This window comes from Etheostoma spectabile, chromosome 16 (assembly GCF_008692095.1).
Source record: "Etheostoma spectabile isolate EspeVRDwgs_2016 chromosome 16, UIUC_Espe_1.0, whole genome shotgun sequence".
NCBI classification, from domain to species: domain Eukaryota; kingdom Metazoa; phylum Chordata; class Actinopteri; order Perciformes; family Percidae; genus Etheostoma; species Etheostoma spectabile.
The window spans coordinates 14,014,002-14,030,834 of NC_045748.1; the positions used below are offsets into that span (position 1 = coordinate 14,014,002).

Here is a 16,833-nt window from a genome sequence, read left to right on the forward strand (position 1 = left end):
GAGCCTGAGGTCTACCCCAAAGCCATCACCAAGCAAAAGCATCAGGAAGGATTCAAAGGAGGAAGCACCAGAAAAGGCAAAGACAGATGCAGAATCATCTCATGAAAAAACACCAAAGACTGAGAAAAAAGAAAAGGCCCCGCTGAAAAAGGAAAAGGCCAAAGCACCTGAGAAAGCAAAGGCGGAGCAAACAGCCCTAAATGAGACTCCAGAAAAAAAGAAGTCTGAAATAAAACCCAAATTTGAAAAGATTGTTAAAAAGGAGGCCAAGGTGTCTGCGGAAAAGAAAAAGGAGGTTAGGAAAGAAGTAGCAAAGAAAGATGAGACACCCAAACATGACTTTAAAAAGGATGAAAAAGCAAAGAAAGAGGAGGGAAAGAAAGTTATAAAAAAGGATATTAAAAGAGACTCACCTATGAAGAAGAAAGAAGAAAAGAAAGAGCAAAAGAAAGATGTCAAGGTGCCCTTTAAAGACATAAAAAAGACATCCTCCATGGGTGAAGAAAAGAGTCCAGCACCAAAACCAAAACCTCTGAAAAAAGACAATGCTTCAAAGAAAGATGCAGGAATCACATCAAAGTTAAAAGAGAAAGGTAAGGTACAGGTGACAAAGAAAGAGACAAAGGTTGATAGTGACAAACTTGCAGCAAGTGCAGTTGTTTTTGCAGAGGATCCAGAAGTAGTAAGATCTCTGATGTCCACACCAGAGGACCTCACTAAGGACTTTGAGGAGCTTAGAGCTGAAGAGTTGGTGGAGGATGATGCGACTGTGCAACAAATTAAGGAAGAAGAGGCTGTGATGATCCACCGTGAAGAAATAATACAAACCAAAGAGTCACCTGAGGCATTAGAGTCTGTGGATGAGGGTATAACCACAATGGAGACCGAAGGGGACAATGGAGAGACACCAGAAGACCAAATTCTTAAGGGAAAAGTCAATGGTAGTGTAAGTGAGAAGTTTGAAGATGAAGGCACTGTGATGGAGGAGACATCAGAGGGAGGGGATTATGAAGAGAAGGAAGAGACCGAAGAAGTTTATGAACCACAGAGAGTGGAACCAGATAAAGATAAGCTTACTCCCAGTGAAGATAAACACCAAGAAAAAAATGAATCAGTCAAACCAGGAGACAGTGTTGAAGACAATGAGGATGTGACAAATAAAAATGTAGAAGATCAGCATGCAAGTGAGAGAGAAATAGAGAAACATAACCTATTTTTATCAGCCTCACCAAAAGTGTCCTCACCTGTTTCTCCGGCTGCATCTATCCATGACAAAATGTTTCCAGTTGGCTTTGAGAGCTCAACAGCCTCGGATGATGAGAACCAAGATGAACCCCCTGAGGATTACACTGTCACCTCTGGCCACACTCAGTCCACCATTGAGATCTCCAGTGTGCCTACTCCCATGGATGAGATGTTGACTCCTAGAGACATAATGAGCGACGAAAACACCAATGATGAATCTCCTTCACAGGATGTTGGCAGGTTTGGGACATCAACATCTGGAGAGTTTGACAGAAAGAAGCTGTCTCCACTTCCGGACATGCCAGGGTCAGATCACTCTCAGAGTGATGCCACAGAAGGTCAGGACTACAACCACTCCGCTTCCACAGTATCTCCCCCTTCATCACTAGAAGAGGATAAATTCTTAAAGGGGTTTCTTTCTGAAGGAAAAGCTGATGAGTTAGCAACAGCTCAAGATTCATGTGAGAAGTACAACACAGACTCGGCTAGACTCAGTTCAACTTCAACAACATCGCCTCTTGTACGTTCTCCTTCAGTGGACCACAAGGACAAGTTTGATTATCCATCATTGTTTGCTGCTCCAATAGAGCTGTCCACCACACTGGCAGGATGTGCCAGAGCAACAGCTGATCCCTCCATTAGCCCAGATGACAAGACATTGGAAGGAACTAACTCGCCTCAGTCCTCTGGTCACACACCTTACTATCAGTCGCCAGTAGATGAAAGAGCTGGGGCTCTACCACCTGTGTCAGAAGACGAAGCACACGGTCCTGTAATTGTAGAGGTCACAAGTGATAAAGAGGATTTCTCCAATACAGGTAGCCCAGAGCCTATTGAGCCAGAGCCAGAAAGTTCTTTGCCTGTAGAGAGAGTTATGTCCTCTCCAAAAAGCTCACATCCAACTGAATCTGATTCCCCAGCAAAGACAGAAAAATCACTCTTTGATATTGATCATAAGAAATTTGGAGATTCAGTCTTGTCCTCAGCACCAATGACCAAACCCGAAGACACTAATCCTTTCACAGCTTTCAAAGACGAGAGTAAAATGTCCATTTCAGAGGGTACTACATCAGACAAGTCAGAAACCCCTCTGGAGGAGGTGGTAGCAGAAGATACATTTTCACATTTAGCTTCAGCATCCACTGCCTCGCTGGCCACCAGCTCCTTGCCAGAACCCACGACTGACTCTCCTTCTCTTCATGCTGAGATAGGCTCTCCTCACTCAACAGAAGTAGATGACTCTCTGTCTGTCTCCGTGGTTCAGACCCCAACCACCTTTCAGGAGGCTGAAGGTTCTCCATCCAAGGACGATTGCCCGAGACCCATGTCTATCTCCCCAGATATCTCACCAAAGACAAAAAGCAGAGCACAGGACACAAAATCACCAGAGCACTCCACCATGTCAATAGAGTTTGGCCAGGAGTCTCCTGACCACTCCTTAGCTCTGGACTTTAGTAAGCAATCTCCAGAGCATCTATCTGTGGGAGGCAGCTCACATGCTACAAAGAATGGCCCGACTGAGGTTGACTACAGCCCCTCAGATGGAACCGATGAAAGACCGTCTGAAGTCCATAGTTCCACAGTGCAGAAGCCTTTGTTTTTTGATGAGAGCGATTCAGTCCTTGCCACTGCTGCAACCCCATCAGATGCATCTCTGTCCACTCCCTCTGTGACAACCCCATGCCAGATGACAGAGATGCTGCATCCCGTGGCTGAGCAGACAGATAAGTCTCCTCTCATCCCAAAGGCATCCTCTCTCACCCACTCTCCCCATTCCAATGAGCCATCCCCAGTGCTAGGAGGTCTCCCACCTAAAGACAGTAACAGCCCAATTTCACCATCTGTGGAGGGCTGTCTTAATAAATCAGACACACAGCAGAAATGTGACAAGTCACCCTCACCTCCCAAAGCTGCTTCCCAATCATCGCCTTTTACCTTTTCAAAAGAAGAAACCGTTTCCCCGGTAAAGGAGACTAATCCCTTTAAATGTGAGGATTCTACACTTGAGGCAAAATCCCCTGTGAGTCCCAAAGTTCCCTTTCCATCATATCTACCTCTCTCCTCCAATCCTCATCAGTACAATTTTGCCTGTGGCTCCAAGGACCCAGACTCCACAAAGAAGAGCCCCTCTGCTCCATCTAAGACAGATGTTGACCTCTGCCTAGTCACTTCATGTGAGTATCGTCACCCCAAGACAGAACTGTCCCCATCTTTCATCAACCCTAACCCTCTAGAATACTTCATCAATGAAGAGAATGCCATGGATGAGGAGAAACCTTTGGCCAAGTCAGGAGGAGGTCCCCCACCTCCAGGAGGTAAACTTTCTGCCAAGCAGTGTGAGGAGACCCCACCCACATCCATCAGTGAATCTGCCCCCTCCCAGACAGATTCAGATGTTCCACCAGGGACAGAGGAGTGCCCTTCCATTACAGCAGATGCTAATATTGACTCTGAAGATGACTCCGAGACTCTGCCTACTGACAGAACGCTGACCTACAGGCATGTCGATCCTCCTCCGGTGACACTCAGGGACTCTGCTCCATCTTCAGGCCACCATGATGTATGCATGGTGGACCCAGAGACCCTCAAGGCTGAAGAAAACCTCCACAATGCAAATACAGATGGAGAAGAAAAGCCCAAGAAGAAAAAGCTCTTGAAAAAGTCTTCCTCGCCAACCAGGAAGAGTGCGCTATCAAAAGTGAAGGACACAAAGAATTCCTCTCCAAAGAAGAGTGTTGGAGAAGGGAAAGATGCCAAAAATGCAACCAATACCTCCGCATCCAAAGTTGTAAAAAGTGCCACTTCAGGTGAGTACTATTTACTCATTGTCATCATTTATATCACTTTACTACTTTTGCCTCACTTTTTCTCACTTTTTTAAGAAATAATTAATCATATCATCATCAATTATAATCAGCATATATGTTTTGCCTCTTTCAGGTACTGGCAGTGGAAAGGTATCAGGTGGGGCATCTCTGCCCAACTGCCCTCCAATGTACATGGATTTGGTTTACATCCCTAATCATTGCAATGCCAAGAATGTGGATGCAGAGTTCTTTAAGCGGGTGCGCTCCTCTTACTATGTGGTCAGTGGCAATGATCAGACAGCTCAGGAGCCCAGTAGGGCTGTCCTTGATGCAGTGCTGGAAGGAAAGGCCCAGTGGGGAAACAATATGCAAGTAAGTATTAATCTGATTAATGAGTTCCATGTTTTATTTTGTTTTATTCTCTTGTGATTAACAATTTGATTAACAGCATACAAAATATACTTATCCTCGCCACCCACTCAGACATAAAAAAAGAAAAGAAGACACAATAACCACAATATACAAGACCGTATAACAAAATAATAACAAAATAGACACATTGTACACCAAATAAACCTATGTATAATAACTATTTTGTTTAATTTGACATGAAGACAGTGAAGTCAGAATTTTTAGCTTCTATTTGAGATATTTTTAAGTCCATTTTGTAAATACCGCCACCCCAACTTCAGGTCACCAGGAACGGTTTGAATATATAAATACAATATTCAATAGATTTATTAGTGATATATATTAGTTAATCATTTTTGTAATGATTTATAAATGAACTTTGGCTGACTATATGGTCCTCTGTTCATCACATTTGCATTTAGATTGGAATGTATATAGCATGGGGTAAATGAAAACAAATAAATTGGAATAAACCAGCCTCAAATAATTTTCCTGCCAACAATTTAATAGGCTTTCATAAATAAGATTTCCTATTTTCATTTCTCTGTTAAAACCCTGCTGGTAATACTACTGAACTCTGCATGCAAACATTGAAAGGGAAGAAGAGACAGAAAGACTAAGAAATATTTTTGGTTGTAAGGATGATACTTGAATTCTCTGGATGCTTGAACTTAGAAACCTCCCTCCTCTCTGGTGTCAGGTCACTCTGATTCCGACCCACGACACTGATGTGATGAGGGAGTGGTATCAGGAGACACACGACAAGCAGCAGGAGCTCAACATCATGGTCCTGGCCAGCAGCAGCACTGTTGTCATGCAGGATGAGTCCTTCCCGGCTTGTAAGATAGAGATGTAGGCCTGTTCAGCAAGCGATCACAAGGCCTAGTGACTGATAATGAGAGGGATCATTATTTGAGAAATAAAACAAACCCATGTAGCATAAAACCTAAGCAAACAGTTATACACATATGCTAACATGCTACTTCTTGTGTATTAAACCCAGAAGAATAATCTACAATAAGGACATAACACTAATACAAATTAGCTTTGAGAGGCTCCATGCAAAGTCAAATGTTTTCTATATAAAGTAAGACATTGACATGGTGTTATCTGATATGTAGGTATAAATTGGTTGTGCTGGTAAGAAATTAGAAACCAAAAACTAGCCACATTATCATTGTCCAATTAAGATAACTCTCATACAGATCAAATAATGATGTTGTTTTTAATGTATTAAGTTTCTGCTGCATCACCAGATCAAACTAAATGAGAGCTTTTAATCAATTTAACTGCTGTCAAGGAACAAATCATCCCTGCATATGGAATATTCTTGAATAATGGCTGGTATCCACACCAAAGGATAAAACAACATGTTTTCTGTTATTGCCTTAGGGGAGTCAAAATGAATGTATAAGAACTGGTGCAACTAGCAGAAGATTGGGCACGTAACTACACACCAGAGGTCAATCCCAATTACATACTTGAATTATGGTAGATATGAATTAACTTAATAGGATGTTTTACACAGATCATCATTAATATGATGTTTGACTTCATATTCATCAAGGGTGAGACAAAGCGCCCCTACCATTGTAAAACTGTATGTTTTTAAGTCGGCTGGGTTTTATTTGATTAAAGGGATCTGGGATATGTTGCTGCTGATGTATGAACATGGGTAATTATGTTACTTTTAATTTATTGTGCTTGATTGTCCGGATAGCCTTTTACACGGTGCAACAGGAAGTTGGTTCAGAATGCTCTCCCTTGCTACTTTTGCAACGTGTAAAATCTTATCATTTTCCACAATGGTTTTCAGAGGATTGCCTTTTATTTCAGATTGTCTTTTTTATTTACAGATTTTAATTTATTTGAATAAGTGAAAATCAAATATTATTTCTTATGCCCGTTTTTGATGTAGTCATTGAGTTATGGGGGAGCTAGCCTTATATCATTGTAAAGCTGGTGAGGCAGGATATTTTCATAAACCTTAAAATGTCTTGTTTTTCTAAAGCATTGTACTATAATTATAAATAGCTTTGTGGTCGACGGAGTGGTTGGAAGATATGAATGATACAATATTTTCTCTTTTTTTTTATGGGGATTTTGCAGAGACTTGAATTAGGAACAACAGGGCTAGGCTAACTAAATAAATGTAAGGAGCATGTTATGATTTGTGCAAGTTGTGACATGAAATTGTATCTTACATTTAATCAAATGGCACACAATATGCACTGGCATCAATATACAGCTCAATTTACAGTGGATTTTCAGATTTAAGGCTGAAAACTTCTAATGACAAAAGAGTTTCCCCTCTCTAGCTCGGATGAAAATGTAACAGAGTCCGGTAGAGGCGTAGACCTGAGAGGGGCGGAACACAGAGGTGAGAGTGAGTGGCTTGTGTGTTTTAAATGAACGTATGTAAAAGAAAAACTAGTCACTTTAAACACATACATGACACAAACCAAACTAACAATACAGAGGCCATTGATCAACTTTAACAGGCCACCTTCTGGACGAACATTTAACAATTCACAACTGGAGATTACAGGCTTTGATACTGGGCTATTGAAGCAACTCACCAAGCTCAACAGATATTTCTGATATGATGTCAGGTGTTAATCATACCACTATAGACCGGGTTTTTCTGCAGGGGAACCTCAAACCAACACCATGAATAACAACAACTCTGAACTGACATTTCTCTTGAACTGACATTTCTCTTTTCTCTGTCTTTTTTCTCTACACTTCCTCTCTTTCTCTCTCTGTCTATTTATCTCTGCCTTTTTCTCCTTATCTTTCTCTTGGGAGAACTTTAGTAATGTTTGTCTGCAGCTGTGTGGTATATTTGTCTTGTGACCTTGCATCCTCTCTGCCCCTTTCCCCAAACTCATATGTAACTTATAGCAATTAGTTTCAAGTGAAAGTATTCCTTAGTGCTTTCTGATGTTTGTGTGCAATATTTCCTCTTCCCACATGGTGAATCTGATGTAGGAGGAACCACTACTAAATAACAAACATTCAAAAACAACCACAATAAAAGCTGTTGTGAAAAAAAAAAGATTTGTGCATCTGTCTTTTATTTAAAAAGAAACTATTTCAATTAGGAGAAACCTCATTTTTGAGTGAACATTTATTTATTGAAATGTACACGATAATGGTAAATGATGATCTTTGATGATTAGACCCAAGCGTGACATCATCAAATTCCCCAAAAACATTTAAATATTGACAACGAGAATGCAATTGGCAGATAGAGATTGGGGCCAAACCTGATTGGTTTAACAAAAAGAGTAAACACCCCCTAATCAGATGGTAATTTGAAGCAGGAGGAGCGGAGAGTGAGGTGAACTAGAATGAGTAAGTACATCATCTTCCTGGCTAAGCTTATGCTAAGCTCGATTTTTTGTATTTTAAAGACAGTGTGTTATTTCAAAGATATAACAAATCCAAATATCTCACTTAGAAGTGAGAATTGATTATATAACATAGTTTTGCTGCCCAAAGAGCAAATGCCCAAAGAAGTTACACCTTTAAACTTTGTATAAACAAGACTGGGGTCAGCCATGACCATGCTAGTGTCTGTGTGAGTCTGTACGGTGTTGTGTTGAGCTAAATGCTAACATCAGCATGGTAACTTGCTGACAATAACAATGCCAGCGTTCTGATGTTTAGCATGTAAAATGTTCATAATGTTCCCCATCTTAGTTTGGCATGTTAGCATAGTGACATTTGCTAAATAACACTATTCAAAAGTATGCTGAGGCTGATTTGTTTTTGGTTTTACAGGTATTTGGCCATAACCCATTGCATTTGACACATATTCATTTTGACCTGCTGATGTTAATATAATGTTATGTATCCAAGTTCTTACTGTTCATCCTACCATTTTCATAGCAATTCATCCACTTATTGAGACACTTCATTCTGGACCAAAGTCGTGGTCCAACTGACTGACCACATTCCTGAAAACAAACTCCTCTGCTATGATAATATAGAACACAATATTGGCAGCAAAGTTAGTTGTTGTTTCTTTTGGCGTCCTTGGTGACAAGTGTCCCTGAGAGCAAGACAGGATTGATGAGGCGTTTAAGGTCCCTCAGAGAGATAATGTGGGGACAGAGACTTGATTTAGTCTTAAGTGATGTAACAACGCTAAGATAAAAGCTGTGTGTGAGTGTTTTGACATTGTTCTTGACTGTGGGTACAGGTATTTGCCGGACTTTGTGGGTTAAACCTTGTGGTATGTCGTTTATCATGGATGTATGGAAATTGTTTGAATGTTTTAGTCATAACTCTAGGTATGGCAATGCTAGTCGGTCGGTCTACTACTTTGGTCCAACCTGAATATCGCTACAACTTCTGAATGGATTGTCATAAAATTATGCTCATACATTCATGATCACTACCTGCAAATGGAGAACACGTAAAGTGGCTGCAAACAGCAGTAGTTTATACTCCACTACTGCTTCTAATGCAAAAAAATAAATAAATATATATATATATATATATATATATATATATATATATATATATACAGAGAGATATAGAGATATATATGAATCTAAAATTATATAAAGATACTGCATGTAGAACATGAAACATGTCATTAGAAAATGTGTGTATTTAGCTCCTCCAGTATGCCATGAACTAAAGAACCTGTTAAATCAGACACCCCAGGGACACAGGGAAAGCAGAGACAGGTCTCAACAATTCAGCATCCATTTGCTGTACAGTGGGGGACCACGTGTCAACATGTCTGACGTCTGATCCAGTTGCTCAGAGCTGTTTCAGTAAATATACTGCACACCAGTTAGTGGAACACTTTATTTCCTTCCAGATAGTATTGCATTATTATACACAAGTTATGCAAATGAGAGAACATCCCTACTTTTTATCCAACCCCAACACTCTGCCACAGGCGTTTATGATTTAGAACAAAATGAGTCACTGAGTAAATAGGCATGCATATAAATGTATGTCATAGATCTTGCTATAGATGGAAGCTAACCTATTTAATTGTCTTTCAAAGGCAGTGGCTTTAGAACAATGGCACATAGTCTGACACAGTAATCGGTACCAGCCGTTTTTCTTTTTTCTTCTGTTCCAAAAGTGTTTCAGTGGGGACATTTATTAATGATGATGGGACACCCCAGGCAATTTCCAAAACCAAAGGGAAGTGCACGCAGGGATAAATCAAAGAGCATGTAAGAGCTACTTGCTGTCGGCAGAACCTGTCTGTTTGGGAAATCAAAGTCTAAGTGTTAAAATAGACCTTTCCTACAAACAGTTCTATATTTCCCTGTTGATTGGTACATTATCTGAGCACCTCACCATGGGCTACAAGACTGCCTCCACACTTAACCCTTTAGATAAGCTTTATGTTGGAAAACCTGCTTTTAAATACATGCAAACGCATACATATGCACAGGGAGAGAAACCCACGGAGACACACACACACACACACACACACACACACACACACACACACCTTGCAGGATTTAATAAATTATCCAAGGCCCTGTGTCTGATTGGCTGAGCAAGCAATCTCGCTAGGATGGGCTGAGATCTTGTTGCCAAGGCAACAGTGGGGAACTCCCTTTCCCAGCCCTATTTTCTCTGTGCAAGATAGGCTATCTTTGGAGTTACTTTAAGAAGCACCTTGAGCATTGTTATGAATCTTCTCCAAAAGTACGTCTTTAAAGGGTTGCAGGTTTGGCAGTTATGTTTTCACAGAAGTCTTTTCACTGCTTGCAGTCATTAAATTATTAAAACCTGTATGGTAAAAAAACAAAACATTTGATCATATTATGACAGTTTCTCATTCATACATTTTCACATTTGTAATAATAATAATAAACAACTGAATAACAATTTACTTCTATCAGAGTAAAAGTACAGTTTTACTATTATATTACATATGATAGATGGATACTTTATTTATCCTGAAAGAAAATTGTATTCATGTAAACCTTTATATTATTCAGCATAGTTACAAGGGGTTAAGAGTTTAGTTACATTTCAAATGTATGACCGCAACATCACATAGAAAATGCAGCAGAACTCCTTGCTGCCCCAGTTATGTAATGCTGTGTAGGTCAATGGGTACACTAACTAGTGGCAAGGTTTGGTGTCAACTGAGGACCCCTATACTAGTGTGGGAGTGGAGGTAAACGCAAATCTCTTTTAAATCTGATGATAGTTGTACTTTACTTAGACTAACTTTAATTTTTCCAACATAACCAAATAATAATACCAAAAAAAATTACTGTACAAGCAATGGCTACTAATGCATTGCTCATAATGCATTGCCTTTTTACACAAACTTGTATAAGTTTATAAGGTAATTTAGTTTAAATGTTTTCTTTTGAGTCTCTTGATACATGATCTCTTTTACAAGTGAGACCGGGGCCAAAGTGGATGAAGTCACATAAAGAAATCACATAATGGCATAGAGAAAAGAGAGTGACAATTTAAAACAGTAACACTCTTCCTAAAACGTGTTTTGGATGTGGCGTTTGAATGTCTCCTATAAAGTTTGTCTTGTTAAGTGTTCCTGACCCAGGGTGTGAAGTGCGTAATGCAGTAGGCCTATAACCAAGTTCAGACTCTGGGGACTCTAAAGCATCTAGAGGATCTGGTGTGATAGTTGTTTGAAACAGGGGAAAGCTCTTTACAGAGGCCCACACTGTACATCTTTTGCAAAAAATGTTAAGTAAAGGTACTTTATTGTCACATACACGTAAATTCATTCTCTGCATTTAACCCATTCCTCAAGGGAGCAGTGGGCAGCCATTTACAGCGCCCAGGGACCAACTCGAGATCTGAGCCAGTGCCTTGATCAAGGGCACTGACTGGAGAACCTAGTATACAACTATTTTCATTCAAAAATAAATGGCAACTTAATTGATTTAGCATTAATAATGGTATCGTTAATATTGAGTGTCTTTCCCTGTTGTGGCTTGATTTGCATTCTTAGGGTATATCTAAAATTGTTTCTAAATAACAATGACAACTAATAGGCTACCACTAAAGCTCAAATTCAAATTTATTTTTATAGCACAATGCAAAAGCTGTTGAGAATTCATAAAAACTAAATAAAACCGCAAACATGTAGGCCTTCAAATATACAGAGACATCTATGCATACAGACACGTCTGTGTAGAGATAGTGTGTTCTCCCCATGTTTGCGTGTGCTCGAGAGCTCCCACCATCAAAAACCATGTACAAGGTTCTCCAGTAAGTGCACTTGATCAAGGCACTGGCTCAGACCTGGAGTTGGTCCCCGGGCGCTTTAAAGGGCTGCCCACTGCTCCCGTGAGGGATGGGTTAAATGCAGAGAATGAATTTCGCTACTGTATGTGACAACAACATGTACTTTATTGTCATAAACATGTACTTTATGAAAATAATGTATTGTCAATGATGTGCCTTTACCTTTAAACATAGCCTACAGTATTTACATTCTGTAAATAATAGCTTATAAGGCCAAAAGAGCATATTGGCTTGAGTGTCTGTGTCCAATACATTGTGTCCCAAACGTCCTACTGCGCTGGGGAGATAGATCCTGGCAGCAGCCGTGCGTTTGTCTAAGACCAGCGAGGGGCGTTTAAAATGCAGTGCAACAGCGCCACCTGTAGGTTAAAATATAACAACTTTTTGTGAATAAAATGCTTCAACAGCGCCGTTTTGACATGAAAATGAACAGAGCTCCATGTAACAGAGTATAAATAAATGATAATATCGTGTACTCGTACCATGGATGTATTAAGAGATTCTTGCGCCGGATTACAGGGCGCCGCCATATTGGATGAAACCAAATTGTGGGCTGCGTATTGCAAAATTAAAACAAATACCTACACACGCTGTTTTACTCCAGTTAAAATAGTCTTAGTCATTACGTGCCAGTACGTTTTAAATTATGTTTCACTTTTTGGGTAGCAATCGGCGTTTTCAAACTCTATAATATCTCCAACTGCACCCCCTTTGTTTTAATTTTCATGGTACAGTCAGTGGGCACCATGGCGCTGGCGAGGATTGGTAAATGTTGTCGGTCGTTGGTACGTGAGCCCTCTAAAGGACTGTTTTGCGGTGTTTTACAGCCAAGCTGGATAGATGGCTGTATAGGAGGTATGACAAATAAAAGTCGTTAATAATTGTCAGATAAACAGGTGACCGTCGTTGACCGGCTGGTTACACAGGCAGAGAAGCTACAAAAGCAGCTTGCAAATAACTCACGTTTACGAAGACACTGTACAGTTGCTTTAAATGGCTTAAACGTTTCATAAAAATCCACCAAAACTGGATGTCACTGTGTTTTGCTTGCAGACTTTGTAGCAGTTTGCATGCTGGCCTTTTTTGTTTTTGTTTGAAACGTTGAGTCATATGGTATGATATGCACAAGCTATCCGGCTAGGCTAAATTATGATGCTATGGCTTCTCAAGTGATTAACCTTTTGATGAAATTTATTTTTGGTGTTATGTCTCCCAATGGTGATAACTGACATGAAATTATGCCAGCTTTATATTTCATCACCCAACTCCACGCCTTGTTTTAAGTTACTGGTAGTAGTGGAAAGTAAGGCTAAGTAAATTTACTCAAGTACAATTTTGAAGTAGTAGTAGTTTCAATTTTATGCTATACTTTTACTACACTAAATTTTGGAGGCAAATCTATTTTTTTTATTTGTATTTTTTTTAAACAACAAATACATTATTATATATTATATTTTGTTATTAGCACAAATTAAGCTTCTTATCAGCAACATATGAAGTAAATGAAATTAGCTCCACCTTTACCGGCCGCAACATTACAATGATGTACACAATTATGTATCACTTATTACATTATAATCCAAGAATATGATAATTCTGAAATGGGTCATTCTGCAAAATGAGTCCTTTTACTTTTGGTACTTATATTTTAGTAGTGGTAATACTTTATATACTTTATTTCAACACTGTAGTATTGCTACTTTTACTTGAAGTTCTGAAAACCTTTTTCACCATTAGTTATTGGAAACTGGTTTTCTCTGCAGCTAAGAGGCATCTCTTGTCAGAAGACGTTATCAAACTACAAGACTTCCAGCAAAAGAAGCTGGCTGTGGCTCACCTTGTCACTGGAACGAAAGGTGAAGTAGTTCTCGTCACTGGCTTTAAAGCTGCAGTTTTATGTCATGTGTTACGATAAACACTGTAACGTAAGAGCTCATATTTTCACCCAATTTTTACAGGAAATTATATAGAGCTGTTCAGTCACAAGCTTCAAAGGAATGAGCTGATACTGAGAGATGAGCTGAAGCTTCTCCTTCACTTGTGCCAGTCTGCAGATGACATGGTGATAGCCAGAGATGCCATTTATAGGTAAAGTACATCCTCATTGGCAATTTTGTAAAGTGTAAACATTTTTATGCAAAGTAAACGATTTCAGAACAAAATGTTGTCCTATCCCCTCCTTTTCCCTAAATTGCCTTTTACAAACATTAGAAAGAAGGAAATTTGATTCTACCCATTCAACAGAGAAAAACAAATGTCTTCAATGACTTTAACTATCATCATGTATCACGTTTCTGAAATATGTATATTGCTCCTTTTAATTTGCGCTCACAAGGTACCATGCAGAGAACCGGAACTTGGTGTATGGAGAGTTTAAGTTTGGTCCTCTCTTCATGAGACTGTGCTATGAGCTGGGTCTGGAGGACTTGGCTGCTGCTACACTTACAGATAAGGTAAGTATTGAATTAACTAAAACCTTTACTATTGCAGCAGTGTAGTAAGGGGCAAAACCAAGACAGGATTAATACAAGAGCCAACTTGGACTGGTAACATATCCTCTCACTTGTCTGAACAGAGTATGAGAGAATTTTTCAACGAAGCAACCTCCTTTAACATCGCCTTAGACATGTTATTCACAAAAGGATCTTATGAAAGTAAGTGACAGATAAACCTCCCAGTGTTTTTTTTTTCCTGAAATTATTATTGCATGTGTATAATAGTCCCTATTTTGGCTATTACAGATGCCCTGGAGGTACTAAGAACTATGAGGAACCAAGGTGTACCATTCAACAAAGAAACATTAATACTGGCATCTGGTATTTGCTATAAACTGGTAAATGATCTGTACAGATTTATTAAGTCTATTTTAAAATGACAGTCCCAAGAGTTATGTTTGTTTTAAGATGTGCAAACTCTTCGGTTTGAGTTAAGGTTCTGTTTTCTGTTGGTCAGGACACGGCGGAGTCGTACAGGATCTGCACTGCTCTGATAGAAGAGGGGCAGACCAAAGGGAACTTGATCCCCAGACATGCTTACTGTTTTGCTGTAGCATTTGCACTTAGACGAGTAAGTTGTATCTTCTTCTTATATATTTTTTTTGTCATGCAGAAAGATGTGAATAATATTACATAATCAATATTCTGTCTTTTTTTTTTTGTTCCAGAATGATATCATAAAGGCACAGTCATTGTACTCAAAAATAATGAGCACTGACAGCAGATTATGCCAAAATTTAAAGGTAATGATGCATCATATAACTGGTATTTTTTTTTCTTGCCGTTGTTCAATGATTAATATATCCTTTTTTTATTGGGATTTAGGTTATAATACTAGCAAGGTCAGGAGCAGTGACAGATGCCATTTCCATCCTGTCTGCAGCCATGGTGCTTAAAAGCCCTTCTTTTGTGAAGAAGCCTGAATTTTCTCAGGAGGTGGTAAGTCCCATAACACATAACACAGATGCTACTTGTACTTAAACAACTGTGGCGGGATAGCTAAGGATGCAGTAATAAAATGTTTAAACTTATTCCTGCATTTGATATTTATCTTAATACATTTTTTTTCTGTGAACTGACTGGCAAACCTAAGGTAAAAATGAAAAGGACTGATGTATCCTTTACTGGGATTGTTTACCAGAATAACTGTGATGAAATATTTCTTAGAATAGTTAAGACAAGCTACAGGATTCTTTTCCCCATTTAGAGGGGGTTTGTTTGAGGAGTTTTTTCTTATCCAAAGTCGAAAAGGACAGAGGGTGTCTTATGCTGTACAGATTCCTTGACTTTGAGGGAAATTGTGATATTGGGCTACATAAAATAAATTGATTTAGACTTTACTTGTGACCTGTTTCAGGTGGATTTACTGCGCTTACAGAGTGAGGGCGGACCATACATGATGAAAGTGGAGCAGATAATCACTCATCTTGAGCGAGCTGATCAGGTGACCCAGAAGACCATCGATAGCATGCTCTGCCACACACCCACAGGGAAGAGGAAACCAGCGCTAATGATGGAGGAGAGGAGGACCAGCCGAAGGACTCTGATGCCACTACAGTCCACTCTGCTGTCAGAGTGAAAGAAGCCGTGTGTCATTGCAAAGTGCCTGCTTTAACTAAGGCTCTGATGTGAGGTTGAACACAATCAGTTAAAAAACACTAGTTTTGTATTACCAGACCTTCCTCTACAACACTGCGGAGGCGGGTCTGGCTAGTCCACACAGCAATTTGGGATGGGAGAAAAACGCTCTGGGTTATTGGCATTTCTTTAAACCACTCACAATTGTCTTGGATGACGCTAACTGCTGAGTGGAGCCATGGTGCCATTGCAAAATAATCTCGGGAAGGAACTTGTTTTGGTGGAACCAGGTTCCAAAATTAACTTTTTTGTCCACCTGCCAAATGGCTAGTGAATGATCAAATTTTACCAGCCACTCAATAGGTAACCGTTGTTTTGGACCCTGGTGGAACGTATGTACGTTCAAAGGTTGTTTTAGTCGTGCAACAGAAAACTCCAATTTGACAGAAAATCTAACTAGCTGTCTGGATTTACCCTGCAGAGATCCGAGTCTCTGTTAACCATAGGCCTCATAAATTGACCAGAGTTTACAATTACAACACAAAGAAAGCGGAAGGTATTGGACATCCAAAAATGAACAACCGAAAAGAGTGACATCCAGCGTGATTTCCCAGCAGAATGAGAGCAATCCGGGAAGTGGAATGTCGTATAGACTAAAAAACAAAAAAATAACTCTGGCTAGAGCACACTTTGTCATGATTACTGTATCTACCTCTCCTTAGACAAAGACATCCATCTGCAGACTGGACTTCTGTCTTTTTTTGTGTGTTGCCCCTATTCACATTTGATGAAAAAGGTCAAAAATCTTCTTTTGTGCAGCAGGCACTTTCATAGATAGCTGCTGAGAGAATTTACCATCACACCAATGGCAATGGATTTCCTTGCAAATATCTATGCATAGTAAGTGATTTGGGAAGAATATGTTATGTTGTATATAAAAGTGTGACTGAGTGATTAAAGATGAATTGGATATTTAATAATGAACAGAAAAAGATTATTTGTCTTGCTTTGATGTTCTAGCGATG

General features: G+C 39.5%; 2 protein-coding genes across 5 annotated transcripts in view; both read left to right on the top strand.

The window, feature by feature from the left end:
- map1b (microtubule-associated protein 1B) overlaps positions 1–6,887 on the top strand; it is a 17,596-nt gene extending 10,709 nt beyond the window's left edge. The window contains exons 5-7 of the mRNA XM_032540071.1: positions 1–4,052; positions 4,186–4,424; positions 5,164–6,887. The exon at positions 1–4,052 is cut by the window's left edge and continues 1,121 nt beyond it. Of these exons, the coding sequence (XP_032395962.1) occupies positions 1–4,052; positions 4,186–4,424; positions 5,164–5,319 (4,447 nt within the window). The 3' untranslated portion in view covers positions 5,320–6,887. The remainder of the gene's footprint in view (positions 4,053–4,185; positions 4,425–5,163) is intronic.
- Positions 6,888–12,061: 5,174 nt separating this feature from the next.
- ptcd2 (pentatricopeptide repeat domain 2) lies at positions 12,062–16,790 on the top strand. Of its 4 annotated transcripts, none has more exons than XM_032540139.1 (11): positions 12,079–12,096; positions 12,470–12,587; positions 13,499–13,591; positions 13,694–13,823; positions 14,071–14,188; positions 14,311–14,389; positions 14,477–14,568; positions 14,688–14,801; positions 14,899–14,973; positions 15,056–15,169; positions 15,588–16,790. In XM_032540139.1, exons 2-11 carry the CDS (start codon positions 12,482–12,484, stop codon positions 15,807–15,809), a joined length of 1,143 nt encoding a protein of 380 aa, XP_032396030.1. In that variant the 5' UTR covers positions 12,079–12,096; positions 12,470–12,481; the 3' UTR covers positions 15,810–16,790. The 4 variants fall into 4 exon arrangements, with proteins under 4 accessions (XP_032396031.1, XP_032396030.1, XP_032396029.1 ...); XM_032540138.1 differs by having other exon boundaries at positions 12,080–12,096; positions 12,470–12,590; XM_032540140.1 differs by lacking the exon at positions 12,470–12,587 and having other exon boundaries at positions 12,062–12,096.
- Positions 16,791–16,833: the final 43 nt, after the last annotated feature.